Source organism: Mirounga angustirostris, unplaced genomic scaffold (assembly GCF_029215605.1).
Source record: "Mirounga angustirostris isolate CCGP_5_RB_7025 unplaced genomic scaffold, mMirAng1.0.hap1 SCAF_9, whole genome shotgun sequence".
NCBI lineage: Eukaryota > Metazoa > Chordata > Mammalia > Carnivora > Phocidae > Mirounga > Mirounga angustirostris.
Genome location: NW_026991717.1, coordinates 62270362 through 62293180, shown reverse-complemented (window position 1 = coordinate 62293180; position 22819 = coordinate 62270362). Strand labels below are relative to the sequence as shown.

Sequence of the window (22819 nt, the reverse complement as noted above, 5' to 3'; positions counted from 1 at the left end):
CAGCCTAAGAAACACATGCAAGCCAGATTATGACTGAACAGACAATATACCTATCTCTAGAAACTCAGTATCTCTATAAGCCTGGGATGTGGCTGATTATCCAGAAAAATATTCTTTTCTTGACACTCTTCCCTGTCACTCACTTTACATGCTGTCCCTGAGAAATCTCTTCCATTTTCAATAGCACCAACTGCTATCCATTGCAGTGACTTGCAAAAATATTTTCCCTACCATTCCCAGCCCCATATTTTTTCTTTTCTTTTTTTTTTAAGATTTTATTTATTTATATTCATGAGAGACAGAAAGAGGCAGAGGGGGAAGCAGGCTCCATGCTGAGCAGGGAGCCTGACATGGGGCTCGATCCCAGGACCCTGGGATCATGACCTGAGCCGAAGGCAGTCGCTTAACGACTGAGCCACCTAGGCGCCCCTTTTCTTTTTTTTTTTTTTAAAGATTTTATTTATTGCGGCGCCTAGGTGGCTCAGTCGTTAAGCGACTGCCTTCGGCTCAGGTCATGATCCCAGGGTCCTGGGATAGAGCCCCGCATTGGGCTCCCTGCTCCGCGGGAAGCCTGCTTCTCCCTCTCCCACTCCCACTGCTTGTGTTCCCTCTCTCGCTGTGTCTCTCTCTGTCAAATAAATAAATAAAATCTTAAAAAAAAAAAAAAAGATTTTATTTATTTCCCAGCCCCATATTTTCAACTACCCACTATAATGGTACCAGAGAGTCAGTGGGGGAAAAAAAAAATCTTTTCTATAATTTACTAAATTGATTAACGGCATTACCATTCACTCAGTTACCCAAAAAGAAATTTCAACCAGCTCTGATTTTTCTTTCTTTCTCATGCCCATGTTCTATCACTTCCTAAGTCCCGCAAATCCACCTGGAAATTAACCTCTAATTATCATCCTTTCTGACCACTCTCATTGTCTTACTGCAGACTCTCATCATACCTAATCTAGAAGGCTACTATCTGAGGGGGTAAGGGGGAGTGTCTTCCTGCCTACAGTCTTTACTGGTTCTAAGAAACTTTCCATACAAGTCTTATAAGGTGATTCCAACTGCTGAAAAACCTTCAATGTACATTTATTGCCTATATTAACATACTAAAAATTCTCTGGTGGGCAGAGAAGGTTTCCCATACTCTAACCAACCCTACTGTCCCAGTCTCCTCATCACCATGTCCTCCTATATACCCTAGCAACAATGCTCTGAGTAATGTTTGCTAAACATGCTGCATATTTGAATGTTGCTCTACCTTTGTTCACCTTGCTCTTGTTGCCTAGCATCTGCTTCCTTACATATTTTCCTAGTAGATGCCAATTCATTATTCCAGACCTAGCTCACATGTCATCTCTGCTTTGATGCCTTCTCTAACCTTCCCTAACAGAACTACTCCCTTATCTGTGTTCCCATTATACTTCACATAGACAATCACTATCTCTCTTATGATACAATATTAGTTAGTTATGTATTCATCTCCCTTGGAAATCTGAATGGAACCTGGACACTGTATCTTTATATACCAATGGCTAGCAAGCAATTAGAGTTTAATAAAGAAATATATTATTTAAAAATAGATTAGAAACAATACTGATGTTTAAGAAATCTTAAGGAAAATACTATGCACAGTGATTAAACCATACTACATCCTCTGATCACCTCCATACTCACGACCAAATAACAGAAATTATGACACTGCTATCATTTTTTAAGCCCTTTCTGATATAAAAGGATTCACTGTTTTATAAAGTATTTTCCTTCTATCAGGTGTATCTGTGCAACACTGCTATCTAGTTATAATCAGCCAGTTTCACAAAATAGTCATCAAGATTTCTTTAAAAATAAATAAAACAAAGGTACAAAGGTACTTTTCACTTTAAAGGTGTACATCCCCACCACAATCTTTCAAGGAGAGTTACTAATTTCAAAATAATCTAACCTTTTGGCAGTGATAGAGCAGAACCACCTGATATTATTATCAAGAACACTGAAAGATGACTTTTAGGTAGAGAGTAGAATTGTGAGAAATAGGTGGAATCTATGGAAGATGGGGGAAAACTCTGAAGAACTGGGAGGAAAAAAGGAAGAAAGGAGAATATGGAGAGGATTCACAAGAGATAAGAAAAAAAAAACAATGGGGGGGGCGCCTGGGTGGCTCAGTCGTTAAGCGTCTGCCTTCGGCTCAGGTCATGATCCCAGGGTCCTGGGATCGAGACCCGCTTCGAGCTCCCTGCTCCACGGGAAGCCTGCTTCTCCCTCTCCCATTCCCCCTGCTTGTATTCCCTCTTTCGCTGTGTCTCTGTCAAATAAATAAATAAAATCTTAAAAAAAAAAAAAAAAAAAAAGGAAAAAAAACAACAGAAGTCTGGTAAGAATAAAAAAAAAAGATATTTATAAACCAAAAAAAATTTTTAATTTAAGATTTTATTTTTAAGTAATCTCTATGCCAAAGGGTGGGGCTTGAACTCACAACCCCAAGATCTAGCGTTGTACGCTCCACTGACTGAGCCAGCCAGGTACCCCAACAAACCAAAATTATTGGCTTAGTATGAGGAAAAAATATTAAAACCCGAAGCACATTAAACTTCTAAATCTAATTCTTAGTTTACAGAAATACAGGAGACCACAGAACATGTTAGACAATACCACAATGATGCAGTTAGCAAAATCCTACATGTGGGAAACTCTACAGGACAAATAACTCAGTTTCTTCAACAAGGGAAAAAAGTAGGGAGGGACTAAAAGATTTATTAAGACACATATCACCCAAATGCTATGTGTGGGCCTTGCTTGGATTCTGATTTCAAAATCTTTAATTCTTTTTTTTTTTAAAGATTTTATTTATTTGACAGAAAGAGACACAGTGAGAGAGGGAACACAAGCAGGGGGAGAGGGAGAGGGAGAAGCAGGCTTCCTGCGGAGCAGGGAGCCGGATATGAGGCTTGATGCCAGGACCCCGGGATCACGACCCGAGCCAAAGGCAGATGCTTAACGAGTGAGCCACCCAGGCGCCCCAAAAATCTTTAATTCTTTAACAGAGAAAGAGAGAGGCAGGGAACAGAAGTTGGAGGGAGAGTGAGGGAAGAGAGAGAAACACAAAGACAAATGGGGATAGCTGAGCAATGACTGGATATGTGATAGTATAATGGGATTATTGTCTCTTTTAGCAGAAGTAATAATATATGGTTATATATTTTTTTAAAAAACTAAATTTTTAAAAAGACTAAATCCTTAAAAAAAAGACTAAATATTTTAGAGATACAGATGAAAATATTTGTAAATGAAATAAAAGACATCTGGGACATGCTTCATAATAATCTAGAGGGATGGGGATGGAAATGAGTTAATCACTATTGAAGCTGTATGGTGGTTACAAGAGGATTCATTATACTATTTTTCTACTTTTGTAATGTCTCCAATTCACCATAATAAAAAGCATAAAACAAAAAGAAGAAAAAATATTACCTGTCTTGGTTGTTTGACTCATTTTAAGTCTTCTTGGATCCACTCAAGTTTAATGGTCTTCTCTCAAACTAATCACCCTTCAACTAAACATTTACCAAGTAATTTTTTTTTTATCCTGGAACCCTAAGGTGGTGTCTATTAAGGCTTAAACTAATGAAGTCTTCTTTCCTTACCTTGTCAGACAATTCATTTTCTACATCTTTCTTGATTCTCCTCAGCATAAATGGCTTCAAGATCATGTGTAATCGAGAGAGTTGATCTGAAATGCCAGGAGGCCCCCCCAACAAATAATACATTATATTGACTTAACACAAACAAAAGAAATATCATGATCATCTCTCACTAAACTGTTCTTACACCTTTTGGCTTAGTGAACCTCTGAAAGAAGACTAAAACTTAATCTTTTTGTTAAGTAGGAAACCAAGGAGTCTGAATTTTCATAGCACCCGCCTATAGTCTATAGGGCAAATGCATTTTTCTATCATTTACTCAGACCAACAAGGACCCCTTTATTATTATTAGAATTCACTGTTAGAGTGTTCTAAGATCACTTTATCAATAACAGAGTTCTCATATAGGTGAATGAAGCTATCTGGGCCTCCCAGTGTTCCTCCAAAATCATATTTCTAAGTATGTCAGCAAATTAACAAATTGTAATATAAGAAATTACTTTAGAACTTTTCTAATAGGTGGTAGATGTCAGTTATGTCAATGTAATAAACACCTTGCAACTCTTATATTATTCAACAAGGTCAAAAGTATTGATAAATAATGCCTTAAACTTATGAGTAAGAAAAAGTATTGATAAATAAGTTTTAAAATATTCACAGTAGAAACAAATCCTAATATAGGAAGAAAATAACAAAAATAACCCCTCTCATATTTGTTTTTATCACAGGATAAAAACCTTACCTCATTCCATAAGGAATATAATTCTGATAGGAATTTTTCAGAATCTACATGGAAAATGAGGATTCTATAAGCCAAAATGTGGTACGTTTTGAACTCTGCCTGTTCTACCTTGATTAAATAGGCAACAGTACAGCACTATCACCTGTATGAATCCTTTTGGCTCTTTTAAACATGAACAAAGCATATAATTACTTTATAAGAGAAAAAACTCCCCCCCCGCCCCCTGCAGATCCTTCTATGAATACTGGAAGAAAAATTCTTTACATAGAAGAAAATATTCAATTATGTAGTTGCCTACACTGATAGGTAGAAAGAAAGAGTTCATAAAAGCACTCACTCTCATCAATGGCAGATTTGTTTTCGGCATGGCTCTCAATGTCCTTGGAAAACCATTCATTAAATTCCTCATGTGAATCAAATAATGTTGGCATAATGAAATGTAGCAGAGCCCAGAGCTGGAATCAGAAGAAATGTGAAATAATTGTAGGAAAACAAAATGACAGTGTGTGAGGATATGATGAGGGTTTGGAGAGCGAAAGTTGCAGGTGTGTGTGAGTCTGTGTCTAGGAACAGCTGTAAGTGTGGGCAAGAGGGTGAAAAAGAATGAGTGTGTAAGCACATGCCTCATCAACCAACCCTTATTTTCTAAGATCTTAGAGGAAAATGAGATTATTTTTCAATTAATTTCAAACTGAAAGTACAAGTCCTGCTCATATTGCAATGGGATAGTTTTAAAGATCTTATATATTTAAAAAACCCACTTCACAACCGAACACAATCTGAAGTAGCATAACTTGCTAATAATAACTCTTAATCGGGGGTCAGGAAATTATGGCCTACGATGCCAAGGCTGGTCTGCCAGCTACTTTTATAAATAAAGTTTTAGTGGGATATAGCTACACCTATTCCTTTATGTATCGTCTATGGCTGCTTTCACATTAGAATGCCAAGGTTGAGCAGCTGCAATAGCAACTATATGGCCTGTAAAGTCTAAAATATTGACTATCTAAAAAAAATTACTATCTGGCTCTTTATAGAAAGTTTTCTGACCCCTGTTCTAGATGATCAATTATCTTTTCTAAATAAGGAATTTTAGCTCCTCTCAGTGCCAAAGATTATTACCTTTTCATTCTATCATAAAAACATCCCTGCATTAGATGGGTAGCATTTCTAATGTGGTCACTATTTATTCCATAAATACAAAGGAATACATTCATTTATTTGCCTATGCCAGAGAATAAGAAAATAGGAATGATGCTCAAAAAACCCATTTAGGGCAAGCTATGGTCAAATTCTTCCTTTTATGTGGGGATTATAATTTGTACAGAGCAGTAATGTTCCAGGTGGGCATGGGAAAGAGTTCTATTCTGTGCCAGAACCATTCTGTTTAATGCAGACATAAAACCGAAGCCTTTACTAATGCCTACCTCTGCCATGGTGTTCTGAATTGGGGTCCCAGTTAGCAAAAGCCGATTCCGACACTGGAACTGCAAGAGAATCTTCCAACGAACACTGTTCAGTAAAATGAATTACAAATTCCAAGTTAGCAGTAAATATTTCTTCACCCTACTAAGACCCTGTATTTCTAAAAATGCTTTCCAAAAAAATTCCAAACACCCAGAATCAAGTACTCCACCATGTACACATTGAAAAATATTATTCAACAAAGCCGAGGACAGAAAATGACTCCTATATACTAAAAACATGGTATTAGGATTTAGAAAAAACAGCCCTCAAATGGGCAGAGTAGGATCCTTTCTGGCTTAACAAAGTGCTCTATTACCTTTGGTCAGTTTTGTTGACACAAGCTTTTTAATTATAAGGTATTTATCTGTAGTAGAAAGCTTTATAATTCTTAATCTCTGTGCTTCCAGTGTGAGTTTAGAGAGATCAATGGAGAAAGGGGATAGGTGTCAGAAGAAAATGCAAAATCAGTATATTGCTCCCAGCAGTAAGCTTGTCCTACTTCAAAAGAGTATAATATGAAGTAATGTCCGTCAGAGGACAGAATGTACTATCCATCTTGTCAGTTAAAATGGAACTCTAAGAAAGTCTTATGGGCTCACCAAGAGTTAATAAAAATGCATTCAATGCAACATTTAATACCACTCAGTAACCCTTTAACATCAAGCAATGACTTACTATTCAGTTTGTCACTTTGAAGGTAATACAATATTTTAAACATGTAACTTCCAATAAAAAGATCTTGGGGCTCTAATAACCAATCAGGGACTAGGACAACCTGATAAAACAGACAGAACCTACAATGTATATAATGTAATATTCCACTTCCTACTAAGACCTCCTGTTCAAAATAATCCCTGAATCAAAGGGCAGACAAGCCTTCTCCCACAAAAATGTTCCTTGAAGAACAAAGATCTATTAAGATGCAATAAATATTGAGTAGAGAAACAGAAGTTAAGAAAATCCCTTGTACTCTAAACATTAATATATTTGTATTCCATATAAAATGCAAAAGGGAATTTTTGCCTTCTGTTCAGATACATGGTATATGCAGAGACCATATCATGCCATGTTTGGAAACCTCTCTGATCTTTATTCATCTGTGTGTATACATATATCATAAGTCTATATCCTATATCTATATATCTATACAGTCTTAGTTTACAGAGTTTGGTGTCTATTAATCATGTTACCTGGAACTACTCTTGAGTGCCTGAGCCTCATCCAATACCATGTACTGCCACTTGACACGCTGGAAATACTTTACATCCTGCACCACTAGCTGGTAGCTGGTGATAACCACATGGAAGGGGGCATCCTGAGTGTAGAGGGTCTTCTGTAAATATAAGAAGGGAAGAATGGAAATAGATACCTAATAATTCATAAGATAATGAGGAATGGATTTTATTTTCTAAAGCTAAGAAGTTTAACATAGTCCTACTAAAGATGTGCTTCTCCCACGTCATAGATGTGCAGTGAATTAAACCATAACTGTTTTTAAAGTACTCACCTTAATTACAGATCATGTTAAACATCAGTCTTCAGCTTATTTAAGAGTTCTTACTTAATCCTGGACTTTTAAGTCCAACTGATGGTCTATAATGGGAAAAGTGTTATAGAAGGAAAAAAGTGCACTTGTCTAGTGTCTAGAAATATATGTAAGATTTTATACACCAGAAGTAACTCAAATAAAATGGAGAAATGATTGCATATTAATGTGTGTGTATATACACGGGCATATGTGTATATGCAATAAACTGAAAGTTACCTGACTCCAGAACCTTCTGATAACTTTTCTATCATGAGGATTTCCCCAATATGGTAGCACCTGGAAAAAGGACCATCATACAGATTATTTCCTACTTGTAATCTTAAAAGTATCATCACAAATGTTATTCAGAATGATTTTAAAAGAACCTGAAGAATGAATATAGGAATTCTTCTGTCACTGCCACTAGTATTCTTCCTGCTGATTGAATTAAAACACACATAGAGGGGTGCCTGGGTGGCTCAGTCATTAAGCGTCTGCCTTCAGCTCAAGTCATGACCCCAGGGTCCTGGGATCGAGCCCCACATTGGGCTCCCTGCTCCGTGGAAAGCCTGCTTCTCCCTCTCCCACTCCCTCTACTTGTGTTCCCTCTCTCACTGTGTCTCTGTCAAATAAATAAATTAAAAAAAAAAAAAAAACCCACAGAAAACATTTATGAGAAGGCATCAGAAAGCTACCATGGCAGAGGAGAATTACAGAGTCAAGATCCAGAAAAGAAAGTCCGTCCAGAAAGTAAAGCCTGACACCTGGTACATGTCTTTCCTAAAGGTGTTGATCTTTCCCAAAAGTTCTAGCTGAAAAACTAAGAAATTGAACAGAGTATTTTTTTTTTTAAGATTTTATTTATTTATTTGACAGAAACACAGTGAGAGAGGGAACACAAGCAGGGGAAGTGGGAGAAGGAGAAGCAGGCTTCCCGCCGAGCAGGGAGCCCGATGTGGGGCTCGATCCCAGGACCCTGGGATCATGACCTGAGCCCAAGGCAGACGCTTAACAACTGCACCACCCAGGTGTTCACCGCCCCCACCCCCCTGCCTTTTTTTTAAGAGATCCAGGGCCTACAGAACAAAAACTGGAGTTCAAGGCGAAGGATTATGATAACCACCCACTGGGAATCACAGGATACATGCCCACAGGCAATAAAGGTCAACTACACATAGATGCGCCTTAACAAGTACTGAATCCCAGCTTTGAATCATCTCAATTCCTGACAGGATTAAAGTGGGGACTTTGAATTATTAGTGCACCCCCCAACCCCGCCCCACCAAATTACTACAGGCCAAAAACAAAACAAAACAAACACCACCAACCCAGAACACATATAAATCCTCTCTGGAAGAAGAAAACAGAGTCCACAATTATCTCTAGAATTTTTCCTATATAATGTCTGGTATACAATAAAAACACAAATAAACAAAACCAACAAAAAACCCTCAGACATATGGAAAGACTAGACCCCATGACTGAAGACTAACAGGAAAAACAGATATAGGAAATAAATCCAGAGGAGACTCAGATGATAAAAATATCAGAAACAGACTTTTTTTTTTAAATTTTTTTTTAAAGATTTTATTTATTTATTTGACAGAGGGAGACAGCGAGAGAGGGAACACAAGCAGGGGGAGTGGGAGAGGGAGAAGCAGGCCTCCCACCGAGCAGGGAGCCTGATGTGGGGCTCGATCCCAGGACCCTGGGATCATGACCCGAGCCGAAGGCAGACGCTTAACCGACTGAGCCAACCAGGCGCCCCCCGAAACAGACTTTTTAAGAAGATGCTAATTTGTTCCTGAAATTAAAAGATAAGCTTGGGAATTTCAGTGGTGTACTAGAAACTATAAAGTACCAAAGGGAGTTCTTTAGAACTGAAAATACAAAAACTAAAACTGAGAATTCAATCATGGGTTTAATGACAGATTAGATGCAGCTTAGAGAAAAGCAGTAAAACATGGGGCATCTGGGTGGCTCAGTCGTTAACAGTCTGCCTTCAGCTCAGGTCATGATCCTAGGGTTCTGGGATCAAGCCCCACATGAGGCTCCCTGCTCAGCAGGAGGCCTGCTTCTCCCTCTTTCTCTCCCCCTGCTGTGTTTCCTCTCTTGCTATCTCTCTCTGTGTTAAATAAATAAAAATTTTAAAATCTTAAAAAAAAAAAAAAAGAAAGAGAAGAAAAATTTAAAAGAAAATTAGTGAAACAGATGATAGGTCAAAAGGAAATATTTAGATGAAACAAAAGAATGTAAAATTCAGCACTTCTTCTGTGCATCTCTAGGTGTCATTTTCTTTCAAAGTGCTTCCTGGATCTGTAGCTCGATGTTTTTTGTTGTTTTGAAAAATCTCACTCACAGTGAAGTATAAATATACAGGAAGAAATGAAGATCAATGAAAACAGTGAATAGGTAATATTAATGTATGTAAATAAATTTAAAATGTATAGATAATAATAACGCTCTGTGGGGCTTAGAAGAGAAAATATATACAAAAACAACAGCAAGTCTCTCTCTCTCAAATAAATAAATAAAATCTTTAAAACAACAGCAGCAGCAGCACGTAAGTCTTCAGAAGATGAATGTAGTTAAAGTATACTGGCACCTGGGTGGCTCAACTAGTTAAGAGTCCAACTCTGATTTGGGCTCAAGTCATGATCTCAGGGCTGTGGAGCCTGCTTAGGATTCTCTCTCTCCCTCTTCCTCTGCCTCCACCCCATCCCACTCACGGGCTCTCTCTACACTCTAAGAAAAAAAAGAAGCATACTAAAGCCTTTGTATGAAAGCAGTAACAGTATTAATTTATATTATACTTTTTAAAAAGTCAAGGATGCATGTTCCTTGACTCTTGGGTATTCTCCTGGGTATCTACTAAAGAATAAAATGAATATATAATTAGCAAGCTAAGAAGGAATGAAAAAGAGTAGTAAAATCTAATCAATCCACAGGACACAAGAAAGGACAAAAAGGAAAGTTACAGAAGTAGAAGGAAAGAAGTAGAAAACAAACAGCAAGGCAGATTTAAAATCCATGTTATCAATAACTACATTAAAAATCAGCATAATTATGGGGCGCCTGGGTGGCTCAGTTGGTTGAGCATCTGCCTTCGGCTCAGGTCATGATCCCAGCGTCCTGGGATCCGAGCCCCCCACGAGGCTCCCTGCTCATCGGGGAGCCTGCTTCTCCCTCTCTCTCTGCCTGCCTGCCCACTTGTGATCTCTTTCGGTCAAATAAATAAAGTCTTTAAAAAATAAAAATAAATAGAATTACAAACAAAGGCAAGAAAAAACCTTAAATGTAAACAGAATGGTTAAACGTAAAAGAAAAAGATACCACATAAAAACCAGAAGAAAGCTAGTCTATTTAATGCCAGAGAAAACAGGCATTAGGCAAAAAGCCTTAATGAGAGGAATTTCATAATAAAAGGTTTATCAGGAAGGTAAAAATAACTGTAAAATTGTATACAACTCACAGCCTCAAAATATAAAGCAAAATGGACAGAAGAAAACAGAAATGGATAAATCCTTAATTGCGGTAATTTTTAAAAATTTTTATTTATTTACTTGAGAGAGAGACAGAGAGTGCACAAGCAGGGGGAGGGGCAGAGGCAGGGGCAGAGGGACAAGCAGATTGAGATCATGACCCCAGCCAAAGCCAGACGCTTAACGGAATGAGCCACCCAGGCACCCCTGTGGTAAATTTTAACATACTTCTTTCAATTAGTATTTGGACAGGCAGACAAAAAAATCAGTAAAGATACAGAGGAGCTGAAATACACCTGACCTAATCAACATATATACAACGCTGCACTCAACAACTGCATAATACCTAATATCTGCAAAGAGATACAAGACATTTATATGGTGGACCATAAAAGAAAAGTTCAAAAAATTTCAAAGGATTAAAATCATAAAAAGCCTGTTTTCCTATCACAGTAGATTTAAGCTGTAAATTAGTAACAAGATACCTAGAAAATCATCCTCTGGAAATTAAGAACTACACTAATTTATTTAAGTAGGCCCCACACCAATGTGGGGCTTGAACTCACAACGTAGAGATCAAGAGTCACATAGTCTACCGACTGAGCCAGCCAGGCGCCTCAAGAACCACTCTTTTTTTTTTTTATTAAAGATTTTATTTATTCACTTGACAGAGAGCGCGGGTGCGCACAAGCAAGGGGAGGGGCAGGCAGACAGAGAAGCAGGCTCCCCGCTGAGCAGGCACCCCAAGAACCACTCTTAAATAAGCCATGAATCAAACAGAAGCTTGAAATAGAAGCTAGAAATTATTTTGAATTAAAGAATAATGCAAATGTGGCACATCAAACCTTTGGATGGCTATAGTCATGCGTAGAAAGCAATTAATACCCTTAAATACACTTGCTGGAAAAAGCTGAAAATCAACAATCTAAGCTCCATCCTGAGATGTTAGAAAAAGAAAAAGTGCACAAAAAGTAGATAATAATAACAAAAGACAGAGCAGAAATGAATGAAATAGAAAACACATAAAATAGCCAATTTCAGGAATGAAAATGGAACATTAACTATAGAAAAAATATAAACCATATTTCTTGGGAAAAAAGAGGAAGTCAGAGACACTGGTCATACTAGAATCATAAAACAACTGTTACTCAGATACCTGCCAAATAACATGAACTTTCAGATGTTATCATCATAGATCTAAATATCTTTTGAATGCACACTAACTATCAATCTAAGCAGAGTCTACATTTAACTACGTTCTGCAGGGAAGTGAACACATTTCTGACAATCTAAAGGAGTAACGGCAATAGGAACAATAAATCAATAGAGCAGAGGTCATCAAACCTTTTCTGTAAACAAGCAAATGATAAATATTTTCAGCTTTGCAGGCAATATGATCTCTGTCACAACTACTCAACTCAGCTGTTGTAGTGAGAATGCAACCATAAATAACACTTAAACAGAAGAGTGTGGTTGTCTTTCAACATATATGCATTTAAATTTCATATACCATTTGTTGTATTACTTTTTAAATCAACAGTTTAAAAACATGAAAACTATTTTTAGTTTGCAAGCTGTACAAAAAAACAGGTGGCAGATTCCTCAATGAGTTAAATACAGAATGACTTAGCAATTCTATTCCGAAGTATATACGAAAAGAATGGAAATGAAAACAGGACGGGTGTTCAAATGATAACCTGTACATGAAATGAATGTTCGTTAACAGTACTATTAACAATAGCCAAAAGGTGGAAACACCCCAAATACCATTGAGAGATAAATGGATAAACAAAATATAGCGTGTCCAGATAATTAAATATTATTCAGTCATAAAAAGGAATGACATGCTGACATGCTGAAACATGAAAACGTTATGCTATGTGAAAAGTCATACATAAAAGGCCGCCTATTATATGATTCCAGTTAGATGAAATACCCAGAATAAGCGAATCCAGAGAAGTAGACTTGTGGTAGCCAGGGGCTGGAGGGAAAGGGATTGAGTAAGAAGCGACTGCTTAATGGGGAAGAGGTTTCTGTTTGGGATGATGAAAAAATTCTGCAACCAGACAGCATCAATCATTGCACCACACTGGAAATGTACTTACTACTAGTAAATTATACACTTTAAATGTGACATTTTAGACATTTTTTGTATGTGTGTGGGTTTTTTTATTTTTATTTTTTAAAAGTAATCTCTACACCCAATGTGGGGCTTGAACTCAGGACCCTGAAATCTAGTTGGATGCTCTACTGACTGAGCCAGCCAGGTGCTTTCCCTATGTACGTGTATTTTATTACAATTTAAACAAAACAGGACAAATGAACATGGCAACTGGAATATGCCCACAGGCCATTTTTACTGACCCCCTAGAATAACAAAAGTAAGCTCAACATACAAATGAGCACTCAGTTCCAGGCACGGGCACAAAATCAAAGGAGAGGTATCAATGACATAAACAGTACTACATTGCCATCTAATGGTCAGTGAAGTTAATACCGAAAACTCAAGTGGCTCGGTGGAAAATTTTAAGACTTAATTTTTCAACTTCCTAATTGCTCAACATGTACTGGAAACGAAAGCAAAAATGAATGAATGAATGAATGAATGAATGAATGAATGAGAAAAAATATGGCAGCTCCATATTCCAACTGGCAAAGAATTCTAGAGAAAATATTCAACAAATTGCCTTAGAATCTCATCTTAGAAATTTAAAAATGAGTCTGTAAAGTTAAAAGCTATACACTTAATGTGCCTTGTAAACCATTTCTAAATCTACAATTCAGCCACATGGTGGGGCCACAGCCACAAAGGTATCCCAAAATGGAATATCTCAGATGTGTCCTTATTCCTTACAAAACATAAGCAAGAAAACATCTGACTCCACCTCCACCCTATCCTGTGCCCTTTAAACTGCATGGAACCCATGTATTATGGAGACCCCAAATCAGGAAGACCATAACAATAACTCGATATAGAATCTCCCTAAAATCCTCCTCACCGTGCAACTTCAACATCATTATATTACCTTAGGGACAGAACACATATTTAACTGATTTCACCATTTTTACTTGCAATATAATAAATCCTACCCATTCTTTTTTACATCCCAATAACTTTCCACAATTAAACCCTATTTAATAAATCTTACCCACATCCTACCCAACCTAGTGCAACATACTTCCCTGTCCTCAATCTCACTTCTTTTCCTCTGTATTAGTTAAAATCAACTTTCTTATTATCTACCTTAGACATAATCTGGACTAGGACTAAAGATCTGACTTTAGAGTATCATGAAAATGAATTATTTATGAATATGGGGGGGACAACAATGCCATAAATTACGTGATATGTGCCGTGATGATACGATTTGCCAAAATCTCTGGTAAGCCAATAACGTAGGTATTTTCTACTATGGCAGTTTGACCAAGAGTATCAATCCATGTGGCTAATGCAGCAAATCATTCAAATTGGACTTTGGCTTTCTCACTTATGAAACGTAAGGATGTAATATGCTCTCTTATTGCTCCCATCAGTAACTTTTTCTATTTTTTTTTTTAAGATTTTATGTATTTATTTGAGAGAAAGAGAGAGAGAGAGAACACAAACAGGGGGAGTAGCAGAGGGAATAGCAGAGGGAGAGGAAGAAGGCTCCCTGCTAAGCAGGGAGCCTGACACGGGGCTCAATCCCAAGACCCCAGGATCATGACCTGAGCCGAAAGCAGATGTTTAACCAATTGAGTCATCCAGGCACCCAGTAACTTTTTTTTTTTTTAATTAAAAGGTTTTGTTTATTTATTTGTCAGAGAGAGCACAAGCAAGGGGAGCAGCAGGCAGAGGGAGAAGCAGGCTCCCTGCTGAGCAAGGAGTCCAATGTGGGACTCGATCCCAGGACCCTGGGATCATGACCTGAGCCGAAGGCAGAGCTTAACCAACTGAGCCACCCAGGCCTCCCCCCAGTAACTTTTTTTTAAAAGATAAATATTTATTTTAGCGAGAGACCATGCACGTGGACGAGAGAGAGAGAGAGAGAGAGAGAAAGCGTGTGCACGTGCAGAGGGAGGGGTGAAGGGAGAGGGAGAATCTCAAGCACACTCCTTGCTGAGCATGGAGCCCAGGACCCTGAGATTATGACCCGAGCCAAAATCAAGAGCTGGACGCCTAACTGACTGAGCCACCCAAGCACCCCACCCATCAGTAACTTTTAAAGGGAATGTAATTCAAGTATCTTGGGGAAAATGCAAGAAATTCAAAACTCTTAGAGCAACTGAATAAGGCAGGCGGCAAAAGAAAAATCAGGAAGTTTATTTTAAAGAGCAACAAAAATTTTTGTTGGATTGATTTTTACCTTAAATTTAGGAACAAATCTAGTAAATTCCTGGTGCCAATTGTTAAGTGTAGAAGCAGGTGAAATTATTAAGAAAGGTCCCCAGATGTTCTCTCGCTGAAAGACAAAAACTGGGTCAGCTAACTGAAGGAAAACTGAAGATATTTAGTTCAAAATTATAATCAATGATGAGCGCAGTTTAAGAATAAATAATACATTATAATAAGAGAAATGGTGCCTAGCTCCCACATCTCCATACTCAGTAATAATATCCTATGTTAATAATAACACAGGCAAGGAATTTGCTCAGAAAAACCTTGAGACAAAATACCAAGCAATTACTCCCACCCCCACCACCTATAGGTCCTAATTTCTATCATTCACAAAGCACTTAAAATATCCTGACTTTAGTATTGCTTTCCCTTATACAAGATGATCATAACGATTTTGGAGCTTTTGCTTTTTTCAAAATGCTTCTACATATATTTTCTCATTTAATTCTCACAGAATTCCTACAAAGTAGATATTATCCCCACTCTGCAGAAGTAGAAACTAACCCTCAGAGAATTAAAGTGAAGTCAGAGCAAAAGAGATCAGATGAATTGCCCAAGTTTACATTGCTTATAGTCAACATAGAGTTCAGATGTGAACCTGGGTCTTCTGGTCTAACTAACTACAATGTCTTTGCCACAGTATGAATGGCTCTGGACAGGGGACGGGGCAATATGTCAAACCACACATTCTCAGTAACTATCCTAGTCTCGCAAACCAAAATGCTTCATCACACTGTGTCACGCTGTAATGATCTTGAAGGCAAGGAGTTAAGTCCTACTATCCTCATATGCTCCAAAGCCCAGCACAGTGCTAGATAATGGCTGATTCTCACCCCAGAATCTAGAGTGCGAAACATAGAAAGACTGCATCTACCCACCTCAGCCAAATGGGCCAGGAGGGCAATACTCTGCACTGTTTTACCAAGGCCCATTTCATCTGCAAGAATGCCATTAATGCCCTGGAAAAAAAAAATACACATAGTCAATAACCTCTCACATTCCATCACACAGGATTCAACCTACTGTCCCAAAGAACTAATCAAACTGTCAAGACTTATTTAAACAAAAGTGACTAGAAATACCATTTCAGCACTATTACCCACTGCTGCAATGATTCCTTTTGCCAACTCCATGGCTACAACTATGAATCATGGTATCTGAGGCTAGTTTCTCAGCAAATTTAATCCAGGCAAAAAACCAATCATGTTTACCAAGACCCCCCTATGTACGTGATACAAATATTCTCCAATAAAATTTCAGGTTAAAAATATAAAAACATCTTTCTGACTCTTGTCAGACGATAAAGCATTTCGAAGAGATGAAATTTAAAACATTGTCTTGTGCTCATTTCATAATGATTTTAGGAAAACACATAACGAAAGAGAGTGGGTATGGCATAGTTCTAAAATTCACCTGTTCATAGAGATTTGCCAACCAATTCATGCCTTTCAGCTGATAGCCTTTTAATTTGCCATTAAAAATTGTAGGCTGTGGAATATCTTCCCCAGCCCGGATAGATGGGTTTGCCAGGCTGTAACTCTCCCCAAACCCAGTGCCAGACTTGTTTGCTGCCCGAAGGGCAGCTGCTCGACTTTCTTTCGCATCTTCATCAAATGACCTTGTCTGGAAAATAAAAACATTAGAAGAAAAGTATGAGGTAAAAAATGAAATTCAAATAAAGCTCATAATGACAGTGTATCTACTTTGTGGTAACTGGAACAAAATTTCTGATAATATTATGTAATGTATTATGTATAAAGCACAATATATGAGGGGCGCCTGGGTGGCTCAGTTGGTTAAGCGGCTGCCTTGAGCTAGGTCATGATCTCAGGGTCCTGGGATTGAGCTCTGCCCTGCACTCCCTGCTCAGCCAGGAGCCTGTTCCTCCCTCTGCCTCTCCTCCTGCTCATGTTCTCTCTCTCTCTCAAATAAAAAACAAAACAAACCCCACAATATATGAAATATATGAAATATTACTAATATTTAAAACTTAATTTAACGATTATATTAAGAATATGCTTTTGATGAGCACACATATTACATGATTATAAACCATATTACATGACTACTTGCTTCATCAAGGAATGTGTTAAAAATCTGATATAAAATTTGTTTGGCTGGGGTTGGTGGGGAGAAGGTCAAGTTTATCCTGACTTGGATGCTGTTACATGGGGTTCCTATGCAGTATATTCTTTACTTACTTTACTTTACTTAATCTAACTGCAGTTTTCTTCTGATTTCATGAAATATCACTATATCAAGAATTAGCAAATTATTACTAAGGTGAAAAAAAGGTCCTAACATAGCACTATTCTTAAGGCAATGATATAGCTCTCTTAACAAGCATCACTGTGGTCTTTTCCACTAAACAACCATGATGCATTTCACACTATATTGCCCATGATTACTCAAGACGACAAAAAAAAACAGGTCAACTGTCCTAGCTTCAATCAACACACTCCTAAAGCTTAGACAAGTGAATGCTCATTTTCCACCCTTTCTCCATTATGCCTACTGTTCTAAATAGAGCCACAGCCTGCACCCAACACAGTCACATATATACACATCTGCCAATGCTTTTAATTGAAAAATGAGTAAGACTAAAGGAAGACCACCCAAGTGAAAGGTTGTAGGGTATTTCCGGAGCCCCTTACAGTTTCTTTTCATTTTAAGACTCACCCGAGCTTGATGAATATGATAAGCATTTTCAGCATTCTTCAGGGCCTGAGCTTTGAAATGGTTACTATCTGAAAAGGAAAACTTGGAGATTACCACACGTCATTAACTGATCTCCTTCAAAGATGCAATTCACACCAACATTGTCAATCCCTAAGTCCCCCAATTTACTCATCCCTAAGCTCACAGAGAGTGAGAGAGCAGAAAGGTTCAAATTACATGACAGAGGTAAGGACCCAGAAGTGGCTATGAACGCAGAGGGTTGCCATGGTCTCCAGTAGCCGAAGCCAGCTCAGAGAAACCACCAGGAGACTACGCTCATTGCCCAATCCTTGGTTTCTTGCACAAAGCAATGACAAAGCAAAGCAAAGCAAAGCAAAACAGTGGGGATTCAAAATTGTGATAGATTTCTGCTGGGTGAAACTATTCCCAAAGAAGAAATCCAGACATGTGTAAACCCCAAGATCCTTGCAAGCATACTCATTATTTTTATTCTGAGCTCAACGGGATCTTGATCACTATTCTTTATGAAATTCCCCTCAAATTTCACCCCAATTCCTCTCTCCCTTTATGGTCACAAAAAGGCCATAACTGAGGGGCGCCTGGGTGGCTCAGGTCGTGATCTCAGAGTCCTCTGAGACTTGAGCAGGGAGTCTGCTTGTCCTTCTCTCTCTTCCTCCACCCATGCTCTCTCTAACAAATAAATACAATCTCTTAAAAAAAAAAAAAAATACCACAACTGAACAGTCTCTTTCTCATGCCTGCCTTGCATCACCAAGAATCTTGTTATGTGACAGATGATTTTCTCTGCTGAGACATGTTCACTGAATTCTTCGGATATAATATCCTCCATTTCTACTAACAAATCAAAACATATAAAATATTCCCAAATTTACAAGATCATATAAACACACCCTTTCCTTTTCAAATTCTTTAATAAAAGTTATTTTGTATGTTTTATTCATACTTTGCCTACTCTAGTGCAATAAATTCCCCTTTACTAATCATTACCTACCGATCAAGACAAAACTTACAAGAATTAATCACGTGTATAACCTTAGATATTAAAAAATGGAGGGTACCCACTTCCTCTACGTCTTGATTCAGGACTCACCATAATCCTCCTGTGTAATGTTAACTACCACCCCTCCACCAATGTCAATTTGTCTTTGGGTAGAACTGTCTTCCAGTTTCCTTAGGATTTCTTCCTGAATTCCATCATGACCCATGTCTCGTTTGCGACTCATGAAATGGGCATACAACTCTGTTTGGGTGATTAGGAAGTTCAGTTTTCGCTGTTGCCTCTTGGCCTAAAGGAGAAGAAAGTTATTTTCACTAAACAGTCAAATCATCAATCACATCACATCAATTCTGTTGATTTGGTGATCAACAGAATTCACCAAATCTATATATAGTTTGCATATAATTCTTTTACAAATTCTTTACCTTTAGAAAGGTAGTTAATTGCTAATGCACAATTTTATTATAACCAAGTCAGTGGTACTAAAAGCAAAGAATAGCCTTTACTTATATCTTATGTAGGGCGCCTGGGTGGCTCAGTTGGTTAAGCGATTGCCTTCGGCTCAGGTCATGATCCTGGAGTCCCGGGATCGAGTCCCACATCGGGCTCCCTGCTCAGCGGGGAGTCTGCTTCTCCCTCTGATCCTCCCCCTCTCATGCTCTCTCTGTCTCCCATTCTCTCAGATAAATAAATAAAATCTTTAAAAAAAAAAAATTTTATATCTTATGTAAACATGTGAAAAGATCTTCTTCATCACCGAAAGTCAAAATAAGTGACTAGGAGCTATGAATTATTCTGAAAGTCAATGTAGGAGAAGCCAATCAAAGGAAGAAAACGCTCCTAAAAACAGTGTATAGTTGATCTGTATACTGATCAAGTACACACACACACATACTTAGCCACTGCTTTGCATTAACTATTTTATAATAAAACTCATATGAGGTACAGCTGATTTATCCTTGATCCAATACCTCCCCAAATGAAAAATAAAAACATAACAAGGAAGTTAGCCAAGAAAGGAGACCAGTCCTAAAGTATGCTACATAAAACTACGCTCTCTCTTTAAGATTTTACAGTACTTGAGCCAGATTCAAATGAGAAGAAAATCTGAAACACGGTTTAACAGAAAATGGAGTTACTTTTCATAATGGATACAGGTGTTTATGCTTACTATGTTAGCAAAGCTAATGTATTATCAAGAAAACCTTTCCAAATTAAAACAAAAAAGTAGTATCTCCTTTAACCTTAAAAAAGTCAACTACTACGTGTTCAGATGAATGAGGTCAATTAAAAGAACAATAAAGCTTCATCACAAATAGTTTTATTTCAAAAGATCAGAGAAAAATAAACATAACCATGAAGGAAACTCATTGGTTAACCATCAACAAAATTGAGAGAATGAATAACAAACCTAGACTATAAATCAGGCTGCTTGCAAAACTTCAGGATCTGTGACCAACTCTCAAATGCCTCTAAATTCAGTAAGTATTCCGGATAGCATCAGATGCTTCCTAACACACTAATATGTTTATCTTGCATGTGAAGATAAACATTACCCAGGGGACTTAAGAGAACTGGGCAAAATCCATATTCAACCTCAAAGGCATGAAAAAGGACGGAAGATCAAGAGCTCAGAAACAGCCACAGCTCTGCTCTGACGGAGTATTCCCCAGACCTGAAAGAAAACCTTAACCAATCCTCTGATTCCCTTCCTCCAGACCTCAACTTTCCTTCCACACATCCCAACTGGTTTGCCCATGGCAACACAATAATTTTGTTCTCCCACTCTCTCCTCTTGCTTCCCTGAACAATCTATTCACCTACAGCAGCTGACATCAAGCTTAGAAGAGTACTGGCTGAAAGTTAAACCAGTGAAGCAGGTGGGGAATGGGTCTCAAAACTGGACTAGTTGTCTATTGTTCCTATCTGGCCCTAAATTTGGCAGCCAGCCCTGCTCTTCCAACAAGGAAGAAACTGCAGCCAGTACCTGGAACCAAGCCAAAATAAGCTGTAAGTGGTTTTCTTTTTCTTTCGTTCATCCCTCTTCTTTTTCCTTTTTTTAGTCCTCCAGAAATATACAGAGGAATAAGGCTACAAAGAACAGAAAAACTTGGCATAGAAAAAGAGAGGTGAAGGCCAGAGAGAGGGCCTAACTGAAAGGATAAAAACAGAATCGGTTCATCGGACTAAAGTTATTATCCTCAAACTTATGTCTAAAACCCTTTTTCAATGATTTCATTGATTGATTTGTCATTTGTGCAGTACACACCAGCCTACGGATATGGCTGCAGCAATGAGGCTTTCAAAACTTTAGGGGCGCCTGGGTGGCTCAGTCGGTTAAGCGACTGCCTTCGGCTCAGGTCATGATCCTGGAGTCCCGGGATCGAGTCCCGCGTCGGGCTCCCTGCTCGGCGGGGAGTCTGCTTCTCCCTCTGACCCTCCCCTCTCATGTGCTCTCTCTCATTCTCTCAAATAAATAAATAAAATCTTTAAAAAAAAAAACAAAAACTTTATACTATGTCTTACCTCCCGCATTTCCTCATCCAACTTGCGCTGCTCCAAGGCCTCCTTCTCCGCACGCTTGCGATGTTCCTTCTCCACCTTCTCATACTTCTTCCAGTACAGAAGCATCTCCTTGGTGAGGCGGCGGGCACGAGGCAAGGTCTCCTTACAGTTCTTTTGGGCCTGCAAGGCGGCTCGACGCACCTCCTTCATGCACTGGTGGGCAAGCTGCAGATGACAACAACAGGCTCACAAAGGAGAAGACCCAACACCAGGGCCAGTTCTCCCTGAGCTCTACACCACAGCATTCCTCAGTCTGTTCAGTGCACACAGTCTTCCTATGGCCACATCTCTTTCTCCCCCAACGTGATTCATGTCCATGCACAGTACTGTGACCCAGACCCAGACCTGAGGTAATACATGGAATGAGAAATCTATACACATACTGCCTTAGAAGATGGGAAAAAAACGCATAATGATCTGAGATGTGCTGGGAAGTTACAAAGTATTATCACACATATTAATGGTAATAGTCATTAATGCTAGGCTCCATTCTAAGCCTAACATATATTAAACTAACTTATTCTTCACAAAACCTCTATGAAGTTGGGAGTACCAACATCCTCATTTTACAGATGAGGAAACCAAAGATGAGTGACCAGCCCAGGGAAATAGAACTAAAAACATTACCTCATCTGATCTCACATCTTTCAAAGGAAGTTGTGCTACTTTCCTCTAAAGGAAGGTGTTGATATTAACATTATCATTTCTTAAAGAGACTGAGCACAGGAAGCGTCTATGATCTGCCTAAGGAATCAGAGCACACTATGGTCTCATCCAAAAAGGTTCAAATATCAGAAATGTAAGGAAGAGGATTTTATTTTTAAAATAAATGGCGATGAGAGACTATGGACTCTGAGAAACAAACTGAGGGTTTTGGGGGGAGGGGGATGGGTTAGCCCGGTGATGGGTATTAAGGAGGGCATGTATTGAATGGAGCACTGGGTGTTACACACAAACACGAATCATGGAACACGACATCAAAAACTAATGACGTAATGTATGGTGACTAACATAACATAATAAAATAAAATTTAAAAAATAAATAAAATAAAACAAACGGAGAACATTTAGAAATTCTCTTAGGTATTACTAGATTCATTATCAACAGGTCACAAGAGACAAGAGCAGCAAATGTAAATATGTTCCAGCATAACATAAAATGGGAAATACAAAACTATAATTTACCTTTCGGCTATTGGTGAGAAACAGGTTACGAGCTGAAGCTTTCTGCTTGTTGGCCTAAAATATTTTAAAAACAATTATTTCATTTAGGAGTCCTTTTGAAATAAGATTATGTAGACTGACAATGTCTTTTATTCAAC

The 22819-nt window shown here is 38.2% G+C and overlaps 1 protein-coding gene across 7 annotated transcripts in view; it reads right to left on the bottom strand.

Moving 5' to 3' along the window:
- Positions 1–22819, bottom strand: part of INO80 (INO80 complex ATPase subunit) — a 136658-nt gene that overhangs the window by 66526 nt on the left and 47313 nt on the right. For all 7 annotated transcript variants that reach the window (XM_064570665.1, XM_064570664.1, XM_064570661.1 and 4 more), the window contains 12 exons: positions 22683–22736; positions 21459–21662; positions 19026–19221; positions 17915–17982; positions 16649–16858; positions 16114–16194; positions 15204–15299; positions 7613–7672; positions 7038–7180; positions 5808–5892; positions 4718–4835; positions 3642–3727 (listed from right to left, as the gene is read on the bottom strand). In XM_064570665.1, the coding sequence (XP_064426735.1) occupies positions 3642–3727; positions 4718–4835; positions 5808–5892; positions 7038–7180; positions 7613–7672; positions 15204–15299; positions 16114–16194; positions 16649–16858; positions 17915–17982; positions 19026–19221; positions 21459–21662; positions 22683–22736 (1401 nt within the window). The remainder of the gene's footprint in view (positions 1–3641; positions 3728–4717; positions 4836–5807; positions 5893–7037; positions 7181–7612; positions 7673–15203; positions 15300–16113; positions 16195–16648; positions 16859–17914; positions 17983–19025; positions 19222–21458; positions 21663–22682; positions 22737–22819) is intronic.